The 15,305-nt window shown below is 32.2% G+C and overlaps 3 protein-coding genes across 5 annotated transcripts; 2 read left to right on the forward strand and 1 right to left on the reverse strand.

Annotated features, from left to right (window-relative positions):
• Positions 1-437: 437 nt before the first annotated feature.
• On the forward strand, positions 438-4,620 carry LOC113853050 (aminotransferase ALD1, chloroplastic-like). Its single transcript, XM_027483495.1, has 10 exons — positions 438-565; positions 687-724; positions 829-896; positions 1,250-1,366; positions 2,314-2,376; positions 2,663-2,767; positions 2,974-3,024; positions 3,256-3,576; positions 3,931-4,137; positions 4,315-4,620. The coding sequence occupies exons 1-10, from the start codon at positions 495-497 to the stop codon at positions 4,618-4,620; spliced, it is 1,347 nt and encodes a 448-aa protein (XP_027339296.1). The 5' UTR covers positions 438-494.
• Positions 4,621-5,276: 656 nt separating this feature from the next.
• Positions 5,277-8,670, reverse strand: LOC113847424 (F-box/kelch-repeat protein At1g22040-like). 3 transcript variants are annotated; one of them, XM_027476535.1, is made up of 3 exons: positions 8,640-8,670; positions 7,869-7,982; positions 5,277-7,196 (listed from the first exon to the last, which is right to left on the reverse strand). In XM_027476535.1, the coding sequence occupies exon 3, from the start codon at positions 7,139-7,141 to the stop codon at positions 5,717-5,719; it is 1,425 nt and encodes a 474-aa protein (XP_027332336.1). In that variant the 5' UTR covers positions 7,142-7,196; positions 7,869-7,982; positions 8,640-8,670; the 3' UTR covers positions 5,277-5,716. The 3 variants fall into 3 exon arrangements, with proteins under 3 accessions (XP_027332336.1, XP_027332343.1, XP_027332328.1); XM_027476542.1 differs by lacking the exon at positions 8,640-8,670 and having other exon boundaries at positions 5,321-7,115; positions 7,869-8,048; XM_027476527.1 differs by lacking the exon at positions 8,640-8,670 and having other exon boundaries at positions 5,321-7,198; positions 7,869-8,048.
• A 3,114-nt stretch (positions 8,671-11,784) lies between these two features.
• On the forward strand, positions 11,785-13,631 carry LOC113852026 (protein SODIUM POTASSIUM ROOT DEFECTIVE 1-like). The gene is made up of 3 exons (XM_027482287.1): positions 11,785-12,072; positions 13,272-13,347; positions 13,510-13,631. The coding sequence occupies exons 1-3, from the start codon at positions 11,785-11,787 to the stop codon at positions 13,629-13,631; spliced, it is 486 nt and encodes a 161-aa protein (XP_027338088.1).
• Positions 13,632-15,305: the final 1,674 nt, after the last annotated feature.

Raw genomic sequence — 15,305 nt, forward strand, 5'->3', positions numbered from 1 at the left:
ACTATTTTTCTCGTGTAGAATGCATTATTTTACAGATACAGATGTATCTTTATGTAGAAGGAAAAGGTCCTCTCCATTGGAAATGTGCCACATGTAGAACAGCATTTTAAGCTGATTAAGTTTTTTAAATTTAAATTTGAAGGATAATGTGCAAAGTAGTCTAAAGAGGTAAAAAAGAAAGATTCTCAGTCCATTTTCCTAGCATTTTAAATGATAGGATAGTTGTAATAGAGACATAATAGAAAAGTATAAAATTAGGTGAGGTGTGGAAAATGGAATTGTTAAAATTGACCTATGGGAACTCACTTTCTTGCTTGTGTTAGCTAGAGAGGGTGTAGACATACATCAATAGATAGCTCTTAGTTTGTTGATTGACCTGTCTAATAGTATAAATATGTCATTATGGGTAACTGGCACAAGTGCTACTAGTATATGAAATAAGAACCAGAGCCTTAAAGTAGTTTCTGGTTGGAGAATAGAGAAATCAGGTCTAAATGTACAAATTATCAATTTGCAGTTTTATGTTTAGTACTGATGTTTTGCTGCCTAGGATGGTAGTTGCAAGGTAAAACATAATTAGACAATGTTAACTTATACCAATAACCTTAAGTCATTTTCTGTGTCCTCTTGCATTTCAACATTAGGTCTCGAATAATTGACAAATGAATCCAAATGATAATTTACAGGCTGACATGCACATTGAAGAATCAAAAAGTGAGCATTGGTATGCACATAATTCATACTTGTGTGGTTATTTTTTTTTTTTAGTGGATTTAGTTTCTTTGTTCGCCTAAGAGTTAGACATGTCATTATAACTATCACGTGCAGGACACTGCACAAAGGTACCTCGGAATGTAAACATGGAGAAACTGCAACATGGTTATTTATTTCCTGAGGTGCTTCTGAATAATATTCCCTTTTCTTGATTGTTCATCTGAATCATGTTTATCTAATCTAAATACAGGTTCCAAAAATTGTTTTACCCTCTCAATTGAACAGATTGTGCAATTAGTTTCATTTTAACTATTTACAATTTACATTGCTAATATGGGAAAAAAATATGAGGGCCAGTTAATGTCTCATGTTTTTGTTTCTTTCTTGCAATGTCAAAAGATAATAAACTTTGGGAATTTGAAATTCGAATTATTAGTCCAATATTTTTACTCACTTTTTGATATTCACTTGGTCCTATGACATGTCTTAGAATGTTATATGTGCTAAAAGCTAATGACTATTCTGATTGTATCAGATTGAAAGACACGAGCTTATGCACTTAAAGATGCATCCAAATGCAGAAGTAATAGACCTTGGAATTGGTGATACTACAGAACCCTTACCAACAATTGTAACATCGAGCATGGTTGATGTAAGTTATGAAGGTTTTTCTGTTGAATTAGCAGAATATGATGCATGTAAATAAGTGATTTTGAGAGTTAATATGCCACCTCATAGGGCAAGCGCCTAGAAACCATACAGATATGCCCGCATTTGTCTTTAAGAATGTTTTAACACTGTTTACATAAATTATGAGTCGTACCACGTATTAATTAGTTTAAATATGTTTTCAATCTTTATATTTAAAAAAAAATAACTTTAGTTCTTATATTTATTTATTTATTTATAATTTTGGTCTAATATTTATGTAATTTTGATGTTTTCGTCATTCTTGGCAATGTAGCTGTACAAATAATTAACATGTGACAGTCTTTTTGTTAGTCAAATTACTATATTCAATAGCCGTACAGATACTTTTGTGCCTCTAAGAATGTTTTAATACTGTTTATATAAATTATAAGTCGTGCCACATATTAGTTAGGTTCTATATATTTATAATTTTTATATTTTAAAAAATTAACTTATATATATATAATTTTGGTTTAATATTTATGTAATTTTAATGTTTTAGTCATTTTTAGTATTGTAGCCTCACAGATAATTAATTAACACGTGAGAAGTTTTTTGTTAGTTAAATTACAATTTAGTAATTACTAGAATAAAAATGTTCACTTTTAAAAAAATAAAGAAATAAAATTATAAAAAATTAAAACCAAAATTTCCTAAAAATATAAAGATGAAATAATTGTTAAACATATTTTAATCATATCATTATCTTTTTTGGAAATATCAACCATAAAGTATTTGATACGTTGTTTTAACACCCCCCACCTTGTTTGCCCTTCTAGCCTACTATTTCAGGACGAAGGATTTCAGCTAATTCTTGAATTAGGATAGGTAATAACCAATAGGATTGGTGTATGAGAGACATGACCCTGATTTTATTAAGATAATATGCACTTACATGGTGTTTTGCAGTTTGTGCGTGGCCTTTCAACAGCAAAAGGTTATAAAGGATATGGACCTGAGCAAGGTGAAAAGGTATGTTGGGGCTTTTTTGAGCAATTAATACATTTTTCTCATTAGGACCCCAAAAATAAAATCATCATATAAATAATAGAAACTTCTATTTTTACCATTTTATGCATTAGTTTGGCCCAATATTCAGTAGTTCTTAAACTGCTTCTGTATTGGAAATACATGGCTACATGCAATTTAACTTCGAGTCTAGAAATTTATCTTTATGCACTTATTTGAGTTATAGTAGATCATTATAATATACTTCATTAAAATAAAATGCATATATTCTGGCAAAACAACATTGCAGGTCTTGAGGAAAGCAATTGCTGATGCATTTTACAGAGATCTAGGAATAAAACCTTCAGAGGTTTTTGTTTCAGACGGTGCACAGTGTGATATTACTCGTCTTCAGGTATTCCATCAATACTACTTCATAATCATATGTTTTTGTTGTATTCTAGTTTTTCTTCTTCCCTTATCTTAGAAACTTTTCACCTTCCTACTGCACGAATTAGGCCTTACTATCAGAATATCTGATCCTCTTTATAAAGTAAATTCCTTTGCTATGTGCTCGCAGTAATATAATGTACTGAATTTGATTTGTCTCAAAATGTACAGCTGCTTATGGGTCCCAATCTGAAGATAGCTGTGCAGGATCCATCCTTTCCGGTATTGTAATTACTGTGTAATTCATGTATCTACTAATATGGTATAGTATTGGGACAAGATTTCAGTATTTGTTGGCAATATCGTGGTGTTTGCTGGATTGCATTTGAATTGTATAGTCTTGTATATTTTCACTATAATATGCATGTTGTTTAAGAGTCCTCTTAGATTGAATGCATGCGTATGTCACCAAAGAAAAAGAGTTGTTAATCATAGCAAATTCTTCTGAGGCAGGCCTACATAGATTCGAGTGTGATAATTGGTCAGGCTGGCAAGTTTGTAGATAAAGCTGGCAAGTATAAAAACATAGAATACATGACATGTGGGCCTCAAACTGACTTCTTTCCAGATCTTCATACCACTTCAAGGACACAACTTATTTTCTTTAATTCTCCAAACAATCCCACTGGTCATGCAGCAACAAGGAAGCAATTAGAGCAACTTGTGGATTTGGCCAAAGTGAATGGATCAATCATTATCTATGATTCTGCATATTCAGCTTATATCACTGATGATAGTCCTAAATCAATCTTCGAAATTCCTGGAGCCAGAGAGGTATGCATGTGCATGTTTATCTAGCTAAGACCCATTTTATTTTATGTTGTTTTCACAAGCATCTTGTACCACTACCCTTTCAATTCTGACACATGATTGGTGCATCAAAATGTGATATGAATTATCTAGTTTCATCTTTCAGGATTTATTTGGATGGATGGAGTGAAGTGGTAAAAGTGTGTGTGTGTGTGTGTATATATATATTTATCTCATTTCTGGCTTCTTATGAAGGCAAACTTACAAATCTTCTTCCTAGTGACATGCCCACATTATTTTTGCATGATTTTTTTTTTTAATCATGTATTATTTTCCACAATAGCAAGCTTAATCTCTTGTTTTTTCCTAAGCTTTCAGGTTGCAATTGAAGTGTCATCCTTCTCGAAATTTGCTGGTTTCACAGGAGTCCGCCTTGGTTGGACAGTGGTCCCTGAAGAACTCTTATATTCAAACGGTTTCCCTGTTGTGCACGATTTCAACCGTATAATGTGCACCTGCTTTAATGGAGCATCCAACATAGCTCAAGCGGGTGGACTAGCATGCCTTTCCCCAGAGGGTTTCAGGGTAATAATCCAGTTCCTAAGAATATGCATAACTTGTCAAAATTCTTGATTGTGTTTCATTCAAACTCTAGTTCCTATGTTTAATTCTAAATATTGCATTTATCATACCATGAATTCGATGAAACTGTTATGCCAATGGTGTGATTGTTGCCAAATCATGTCTTGGAAAATTTCTCAGGCCATGCAGTCCCTTGTTGACTACTACATGGAGAATGCAAGAATACTGGTTGATGCTTTAACTTCTCTGGGTCTGACAGTATATGGGGGTAAAAATGCACCCTATGTTTGGGTCCATTTTCCTGGCTCGAAGTCTTGGAATGTTTTTGCCGAAATTCTTGAGAAGACTCACATAATTACCGTCCCGGGCAGTGGTTTTGGTCCAGGAGGTGAAGAGTATGTAAGAATTAGTGCTTTCGGCCAAAGAGATTCCATCATTGAAGCCACACAAAGACTCAAATACCTTCTCTATCAGGAGGAAAACTAATTCTCTTCTGTAGTCTCATTAATCTATGCATAAAAATAAAGCAGAGATGCAAATATAAGCCTTTACTACTACTTGCAAGAGGATTCCCGTAGGAATTATACTTCTACTTCTACTTATAATATATCACCTCTTTGAAGTGAAACAAATATCTGTAACTCCAACTTTCACTTTGATGATATTGCTCCTTTCTAAAATCGAAGTTACAGGACAAACGTTTAACAAATGAGAAAGCTTGCTAGTGTTATTTAAGGACTGGATTCTCTCTCTTTTCATTTCCCTTATACTCTTCTCTTTTTACTTAATTAGTAGTTACTAAAAAATGGGTTTATTAATAGTGACATGTGGCTTTTCTGTCAAGGAACGCGAGAAACACTGCTAAACATGTTATCCTAGTTATCCAATTCGTAAAATGTCAAATTGCATTACATACTCAAATTTACATGATGCCTTAATAAAATAAAAGTTGTCTGGTGACGGAGTCTGATTGGTAGCATTAAAAGTATCTATCAAACACATCAATGGCTCGTACGTGTTGAGTAGGTTTGTCTGCCAACAACGTTACCTTTTCTCAGGAAAGAAACCACCAAGAAAGAACAACTTGGAACGAGTATGGTATGCAAGAGAGCATATCAGGAATTATAACTTATAACGTATGACAGAAGAAATAGAACATCCTTCCATTGAAGATAGAACTTGTCACATTGATACAAGACCAAATGAAACTGTATGAGGACATAATGTAAATAAAGGTTTCGCAAACTCTTCAGATTAGATGTACTGATGTACCATGTTTTAATATTTTTGTATAATTTTAATTTGTACATGAGGGTAATAAGGAATCACATCTTATGGATCAATCACGCAGTTGAAGAATGGACCATTTACAATTTTGAAGTCATGATTAACATTGTTGCTTGTTTGCAATCAAACCGACCAATAATCACATCTTATGGATCAATCACGCAGTTGAAGAATGGACCATTTACAATTTTGAAGTCATGATTAACATTGTTGCTTGTCTGCAATCAAACCGGCCAATACAGACATGATCCGAAACCCAAACCCAAACCGTAAGAGGACTCTTAGCTCCAAATAATCAAACTTTAAGGGATCGACAGCTAACTAGCTCAGCAGATCTACCACTTCTAGAAGCAAAAACACTCCAAATTTCTCTCTCTGATTCTGCGGATGATTCGGACAGTTCACCAAATGAGTTATCTGGTGATAACAATGGCTGCGAAGAAGCTAAATCATTTTGCATGCTAACCTGCAACACTGTGATGTTGTGATTGGCATCTTTAGTAATCACATGAAGTTTTCCATGTAAACTAGCTAGAAGATAAGGAGATTCTGAATCAGTGAAATTATGAATAGGAACATCTCCTGCAACTACTTTCCAAGTATCACCTTCGTAATCATATACCTTGATCTTTGCAGAGTCAAGAGAACTTGAAGGATCAAGTGCATATAGATCATTGTTGACAGTAACACTTAATTTTGTTCCAGCTTGCCTTGCTGGCCAACCTTCACCCATGCCAATTGGCATTTCAAGCCAAGAATTTGTATCTGGATCATAAACTTCTCCCCCAACATCAACAAAAAATGGCCAACAATACAGACTCTGAGGAACAAATAACCTTCCCCTGTATGAAGTTATTCCCGTGGCAATAGGCTTGAGCAAGTCAGCCAGAAAAGCAGTTGGTAGCACCTGAGCTTTTGCAAAAGGCATGTTTGGTAATTGTGACCACGTGCTTGTATGTGGATCATATACTTCCGCAGATTGAAGGGGATTTAGTCCACCACGACCCCTTGTAACTCCCCCAACAACATAAAGCTTATCATTTAATATGCCTGTCTTGCAATAGGCTCTACCCACCAGCATTGGACTAGCCTCAATCCAAGAGTTTTCAACAGGATCATACTGCCAAACAGATTTCATAGTTGAAGCTCCAGAAAATCCTCCTAAAGCATAGATGCAACCATTAACAGCTCCGATGGAGCAGCCACAAAATGGCATTCGATCCAGGGCATCTCTCTTCCCAAGCCAGCTCATTATGACATCAGCAATTCTGATACTAGAACCCAACTTGCTCCACATCCGAAGAGGAAAGGCAGCCAAACCTTTCTTTGATTCATCTTCAAATGAAACATTTGGCATTGGCGGTAACCTTTGCCACCTTTTGGAAAGAGGGTCCAAGGCATACCATAAAAGCTTATCATCATTGACCTTTGTTAATATGTAGAGCCACTCCTCCGCAGTTCCAAGTTCCTTTCTCAAACAAAATAGTTCAGAACTCACAAGGGCTGTCTTCCAAGCACGAGAAACTGACTTGAGATTTAAATAATAAACGCGAGGAACTCTAGCTAGAATCTGAATTGATATCTCATCAGGAAGGGAGGGAATCAGTCTCGAGTTATCCTCACAGGAGGTTCTCAGTCTCTTACAAGCTTCACCCGGCAAAACTTCACAGGGTTCACTCAATCTAGTCTTGGAACTGTTTGGATTCAGTAAATTCCCCATTATGAGCACTTCAGATTCAAATCAACACCAAGAACATCGAATTTACAAGCTAAATCTGTCCAAGAACATCATAATTCTAAATCATTTGATTCATTTCTCACCACAAAACAGGAAAATGCAGTGATGAATTGGAATTGCAGATTTACCTCACACTAGGAAAAAAAACCTTTGACCAAACACTGCATCTATGAGAGGTAGAAACACACATACACACATACAGACGCGTACAGAACAACATTATGTAGATTTAAAAACTAAAGATTCTAAAATCATAGCAGTGAATGCTAAAAAAATGACATCTAACACACGTCTGCTCAGTGTCTATGAATGCTAAAAGTGTGGTCCAACACGTCTCACTCATAGTCATAGGTAAGAAAATTAGGGTTCTAAACCTTCGCAGTACCTAACACGGATATAAGAAATAAATTAAAGAGCTATCGCTATATTATCTTGGTTAAGTATAAATCATGGTAATTATCTAAGCTTGATTGAGCACGCGAGTGCACACACACAAGTACCAAAACCAAATTCCCATGAACATAACAACACATTACTAGCTAAATTAAAAAGGAGACACACACAAACAGCGCTAGGCATGAGAATGAAGCAAAGTGCACGTAATCAATCATAGGTTTCTACGCGAATCTCAATTTGAAACCAAAACAAGAAAATTCAAACTCAGAAATTAAATGGAGGAAGGTTTTCAATCAAAGAATACATCGCGCACCTCTAGGGAGAAATAGAAATCCACATGCTTAACGAAGATTCCTTGTCTCGTAAGCGTGTGGGTGCGACTCCAACTTCATCAATAATAATGTATTCTATATGCAATCCACCTTGTCTGTTTATATTAAAAAAACCCACTTCATAATAATGATACTATCCATATCCATATTATGTGATATGTTGGATAATAAATAGTTCAATTTTGATTGCAATAAATTGTTCTCGTTGAGAAGGATAAAGTGCGTTTACGGTTGATTAAAATTAAAATCGATAATGAGCTATTGTATTTTACATATTACAAGTTGACAATTAAATTGTACATATTGAATAGAATGATTTACTTGTCGTGTGATACTAGAATTATCACAGACTAACTCATTAAGTGTCCATTTGGATTGGATCCCTCCTCATGAAATCTTAACACTACTATTTGAAGATAATTTAGAATCAGATCAAGTTGGGCCTAAAAAAAGACCAAGTCCACGTAATTTGCGTGAAGGTTATAGATGAAGTATGTGCTAAGTTAAAGTGATAGATAATAATAAAAGTAGAAATATTTGTAAAGGCATTTGAATATTGTGGTAGAATCATAATGTGTAAATACTCTGAGTGATGTTGCAATGCTACACAATAAAACATTACAAATCAAAGCATGTCCACTTATAAAAAAATTGAATAAGATATCAAAATAAATTGTAAATAAAAAAGAAAAAGAGAGGACTCTGACCAAAGATAGAGAGAAACCCACCAAAAGTGGATAGGAGTGACTCACCCTCTCAAACATCGTTGTAAGAGACTGGTTTAGACATATGAAACAGGGCAAGACATTTATTTGGCGAATTGGGTCTCGGCTATCCTGAGTCCAACATTAGTATTAGCGTGGTTTAGGTTTGATGGTGATCGAGTGTAAAGTAGACTAAGCCTTTGTTAAGTAATTTGAATTACAATCTCATTATTAAACCATGTTTGGATAAAATTTTATATAAAAAAATTTATAAATTTAAATTTTTTAGAAAAGTTAAACAAGAAAATTTTAGAAAAAATAGCGAAGCATTTTTTTTTAATTTATAAGAAAACTTTAATTTATATCTTTCTTCATGTTTATCGTATCATGAATATATTTCCTTTAATTTGCCCAAAGTTTGGATTCTATGATCGAGTTAATGAGTTTTTTCATGCATTGCATAAATATTATTAATTTAAAATAATTTTTAAATAAAAAATTAAGATATATGATGTGATTATTTTAAATTGAATAGGTTTTATAAATTTTAAAAGGAATAACTATTTTAATTATTGATAGTAAATATTTAATTATATTAAACAAAACTAAATTAAAGAGTAAATTATAAAAAAATTAAAATTAAATGAAAAAATAAAATGTGTTACATGATATAATAAGAAAGAAAATTAACTTCTAGATTTTTTTAATTTAAAATAATTTTTTTTTGTTTCCATCAGTATAGTCCGGATCTAACCCGGATCACGCATTTAGATGAGGTGGGTGAATTTATCATTATAAATTTTTTGCATACATAAAAACTCAAATTCTAAATCTTACTTAAGGATACTGAGTCACTCGGTTAGTACTTCTAAATATATTTTTGTTTTAAGAAACAACGCTCATAATTTATAAAAAAAATAAAGGTAGAATATATTATTAATAATGCTTTAAATTTAGCATATGTTTTTATGCTAAATTTAGATTTTTCACATCAGGCTTATATAATAACTCTTTAAAGCTTTGCATACAGGTCAAAGTTCAGAAGTATGATTTTGATGAATTTAAATTTCTTAACTGGGCAAGCCTCTAATTTGATTTGAAGTTTTTGAAGTGCCGCATTTAATTTTAGCTTTGTACTTTGAATGGAGTGGTGGATCTCATCAATTAATGGTAAGGTTTCGGAGAACTTGCAGAAGACCTAGACTTAGTTGTGGTCCATGGATGTTATACTTTACTGCTGAAAGCAGGATGGAACAGAGGAAGGAATTAAAAGACTGAACCCACATAAATAATTTCACATGCCATCCCTCTGGCAAAGTAATGTCCTTGTACAAACTTATGCACTCATCATTAGAAAAGGTTTCTCTGTGTCATACCTACTTCACCCATGTTCTAATCGTTACATTTAATTTCCTATACACTGCATTCATGAATATCGTAATATCGTAATAATGTTACTATTTGTTTCTCATCGGTTAGAAATATGGTATTAGAATCTATTCAGTTTGCAAATATCAATATGGAGTTAATTTTTAAGAGTGAGATAGATGGAATTTGTAATACTTTCACATAATCATAGTCTAGATATTAGAGTATAGTTAGTATTTTGAGTCTTTTATAATCTGGTATTGTACATGACTCTCCCACCTTCAATTGTTCTATGCCTATATAGAAAATTTCACTAGTTGTTTTGCTGGCGAAAGCTTGTCCTTTTGTTTTGGGAAGATGGGGTTGTAAAGAGGCCAAGTGCATTTTCAGTCTTTCTAGAAGAGAACTGAGATCAGATATACATTCAACCGTTGGTTTTACCTTGGTAATTATCTCCTAACTGAAAACTACACAGCAATACTACATATTAATGCCATTGGTTCTAGCAAGATGTGGTTCTTCTATAATTATATTGTTTTGTTTGTTTTCCTAATGATGATAAAACTTTTAGTTTACAGATGAACTGATTTTTGGATTTAACTAATCATTTACATATAAGCAAAGAAACCACTAGAATACAATCAAAACTAAGGTAACATGAATACGCGGTCATATCTAATAATCAAAGTTTGTTCAAAATTCCACTGGAGAGCAAAAGAGGAAAAAATTTGGAAAATTTGAATAGTTTGACATTGTTTTAGCTATATCAAGAAGGGTAAATTTTGACAAACTATGCGTTCCTCATGACCAATGAGAAGCCAGATTAGTTAGGTAAATAGTATACAAGTCCATGGTCATGCTTAACAAGGCGAGATTATCAGCTTCTAGTAACACTGTATTGTAATAAAAATGCATTTTGATCCATCGCTGTCCAACTACAATTTCAGCTTTCCCCACTCTGTGTTTCTTATCGCCCATGTTTAGTGGTAATAACCATTATGTAAAAGACAAGAGAAAATGATCATATCCACAAACCTTGCAACAATGGGTGTCCTACTTCTTGAGCTTACCCCATTTGTGTGGGGGAGGGACACTGATGTGATGAGGTGCTTGTTTGTATTATTCTCACTCTCATCACAGATAGCTGGCCGTGGCTAGGAGAAAAAAATACTAGTGGAGGGAAAAATGAAGCCTTTCTTGTTTTAATATCCCTCACAATCCTACTCTCTTTCTAAGACTCCAAAATAATGATTTAAATTTTATCCCACACGATATCATTTAATCGAAGTAAATTTTTTAGATATTTTTTTATCATAAAATTCTTTTTAATATTTTCCTTCAGAATTATTCATCATCCCAAGACCCTAACAAAATTAATAACGACAGTAATAATTAAAAAGTTTGGTGAGAGAAAAAAATAAAACAGGAAAACCCATGTTCATCCTGTGTTAATCTGAATTTCTCTTGCACGTCCTTTTAATCCATAGCAAAAAAGATTGTCAATTTCTCAGCATTAACCGCTGAAAAGGACTGGATTTTGGACACGTTAAGATCATAGATATGTACATAATAGATAAAATGCCAAAAAGATTCCACACTGCCAGTGAACCCATTGTTAGCTAAGTCATAATGACACAATGTCTCTTCTATTCTGTAGTCACTTTCTCCTACTTTTTCCCACTTAGAAAACTAGCATTAACATTAGAATACCGTCATATCTTGAAAACGTACCCAAACTTTCAGCGTACAATTGATGAGTATAAATCCCCATCCCCCTCAAAAATCCTTCACTTTTGTTATGAGCCAGAGAAGCAGTAACAAGACAATGAGGAATGGTTTCATGTGCCACTCTCGGGCATCAACAGCAGTGTGCATGAGTAGCAGCGATCCTAGGTATGTGGTTGCTCCTAGGAGGCAAGACAGAAGTGTTTTTCTTGATGACACAAGGTTGATCAACTATGCCAAGTACTCCAAACTTGGTGAGTCTCGCAGGTTCAATTCATCTCACAATAAATGTGTGTCTGTCACTGTGCCAAAAATCAAGAAGAGTAGCCAAGATCAAGAGAATGAACCAAGCCAGTCTCAGAAAACACTAACAGATAACGTCTTTCAGGTTAGATTAGTCTACCCTTTCTCTAACACAACGTGAGAGTGGATGCAAATGACATTTTACCATGAAAATATTTCCTATATATATATATATATGCCGTTTCTCTGACACATTTATAGAATTTTATAAACTATCCTTTTTTTTTTCTTCCCTATTATTTTGTTTTTCTTAGTTTTTTTATTGCTACTAGTCTACCATATAATTTATGAGTCGGTTCAGATAAAATTTGGAAAAAAAATGTTATGATATAATTCTTTTATTAATTTTTTTAAAATTATATTTTATTTTTTAAGCATTTTTAATTTAAAAGAGTATTTTTTTAAGAAAAAAAAAAAGCAAATAAAGGACTTGTGCTAATTCTTTTCTGTTCAAAATTTTCAGTTCCTGAGGCAGTAACCTGAGTGCTGTGAGAATTGAGAAAGCTACATTTCTCTGTTTAATTAATAATCAATAAAGCAATAAAAGTTACCAGTCCAAATTAAAAGATCGAAGATTATGAAGTAAAGCATCTCGCTGGGAAATGGAAACGGGTTTTATATTTTAGTCACTGTTTATGTTTACATGTCGGCATCGTTGGCGTTTCTCTCACCCCTGCCAGTGTGGTTCAATAAAGAATAATAAAAGTGCGAAAATAAATATATATTAATCACAAAAGAAAATTACTAAAAGAGGTAAAAAAGAAAAAAAAAAGTAAGGAAAAGAGACTTGTGAGTTGTGAACAGAAATTGAATTACCTGGCTTGGCTTGACTTGCTCATCCTGAAAAGGCATATATTTACAGATTTTTAATAGATAATTCTAGATTTAACTCAATTAAGCTAACCTTAATACTAATGACAAATAAGTTTTAGGTGACTTGTTGGAAATACAAATAATACTCAATTAATAGATTAAATATATACCAAGGGATTAGTAGGTTACATAAATAATAAATCTAGAATTAAACAAATAATCTTAAAAATTAAATTAATTATAAGCAAGTATTTTTAAAAAAAATCCAATTACCAGTTCCAACATGTTTAAAATAATACCAAGTATTTAAACTAAGTGAATTGTCTTAATTAAATCCCATATTAAAATAATATAAAGAATGAATGGGGCATAATAATTGCAAAACGTTATTTTCAGTGGGAGAAAAAAAAAAGGTTACACTCTTTTATTTTTGCATTCTACTTTTACTAATTTTGATGGAGTTATATACAGGTGGTTGTGATGCGGGTAGCTATTCATTGTCAAGGATGTGCTGGTAAAGTGAAAAAGCATCTGTCTAAGATGGAAGGTAACTATCAATACTATTCCTGTAAAATCTTAAAAACGAAATGCACTTAAAAAGAATAATTATTGTGACATATTATACATTTTCGTAATCTGAAATAAAATTTATGTATGATCACAAAATAAAATCAAGTGGTATAACATGTTTTATAACTTATGATCTCAGGAGTTACATCATTCAGTATAGATATAGAGTCAAAGCGGGTGACAGTGATGGGGCACATTTCTCCAGTGGGAGTTCTTGAGAGCATTTCAAAGGTGAAAAGGGCAGAGTTCTGGAATTGCTAAAGCACTAAAGAACCTAATTGATTGTTAGCAGTGGTGGTCCTCGCAGAATAAAATTAGGGAATGGATTAATGGAGTGGCTAGAAATGTGACTATGTGATTAATGATTGTGATGTTCATAGACAATTAATGACACTTAGCACCCTTGAAGTTTCTTTCTTATGGCTTTTTTTTTTTTTTAATTCTATTGTAAGATTCATGTGTTGGTGCCTCACTTGATCTTGACTTTGAAATTTCTTTTCCTTTGAGAGAATTTGTTGATGATATTTCTCCAAAAGAAGACATGTCATATATGTTTATTCACCAAGGATAATTTTGTTTATTGGCTGACTAGTTTGAAGATTAATTATCTCATTTATAATATGAATCAAGGCATGTATTACTACCAATTGCTTTACGGATAAATAAAATTTGAAAATCGAGTGTTTTTTACTTCGATTTCTTTCTTAATTTTTGGATAAACTGAACATTGTTTCTTAAAATATCAGTATATACTCATAAAGTAAAATAACTAGGGTACACATGTGCTAAAATACAAAATAATGTTAAAAATGACGTATCATATTAAGAAAATAAAATGTAGGTTATAACAATACTTCTTTCGAAGTCTTTTATATATATATAAAAAAAGGTTAACTATTTTTTTCTTAATTATAAAAAATAAACATTTATTTTTATTATGAACTCTAATTTTTCTCTAAACATTCTTTGTAAGAGAGATATTTATATGATTTTGTTTTACAATGAATAAATAAAAATAAGTATATTTTCTTAGAAAGTAAAATTATTTTTGACAAAATTTGAAAAAAAAATCTGAAAAAAAGAAAAACCAACATGATGGATAAACAAAGCCAGTACAAGTACCCTCTTTTTATGCATAAAAAGGGAAATAGAGGCCAATATTTTAGCCTCTAGTTAGAGAATCTAAAAGCATAAAATAAGGGGAGAGAAATTGAGAGAAAAAAAATATGAAATTGAAACACAGAAAAGAAGAAATGAAATTAGATCCTAAGAATAAATTTGAAAGAGTGGAGAACTAAGAGAAAAAAAAATGAAGAATGAAAAAAAAATAATCATCAAAAGTATTAAATAAGAAAAGGTAATAAAAAAGAAAAATAAGAAAAATAAAATAAATTTTTAGCTTTTAAAAAGAGAATACAAACAAACATACTCTAAGTATATATGAAAATAAGTAGTAATATTTTTCCTTACACGTTATGTTTATTTGTCAAAGTATTTATTAACATACACATATTATTTACACCCATTATAACATGCTAACTAATTTATTTAAAAAAAAATCAAAATTTTGAAGCTACAAACAATTTTAGTACATATAAATAGATAAAAGTAATTTGAATTAAAATTTAAAAAATAGAAAAAAATTGCTCGTAATTCTTCCAATCCTATATCTATTCCAACACTTTTACCCATCATTCATTATTTTTTAAAAATCACCTCTAAATAACTTAGAAAGTAAAATAGGATGAAGTCATCTTTCTACATCACTACTATCATGTTGGCAACCATTGCACTTAACAAAATGGGCACAAGTCTCCTTACTCAAATCGAACCAAAACTTCAACCACATATATCCTCATCTTAAATTTTATTTTAATGATTTTTTAATAAAAATGATGACTTTTAAGGAAAAAGAAAGACTCTAGATCTTGTCTT

This window comes from Abrus precatorius, unplaced genomic scaffold, assembly GCF_003935025.1.
Source record: "Abrus precatorius isolate BTA unplaced genomic scaffold, Abrus_2018 Scaffold10, whole genome shotgun sequence".
Lineage (NCBI taxonomy): Eukaryota > Viridiplantae > Streptophyta > Magnoliopsida > Fabales > Fabaceae > Abrus > Abrus precatorius.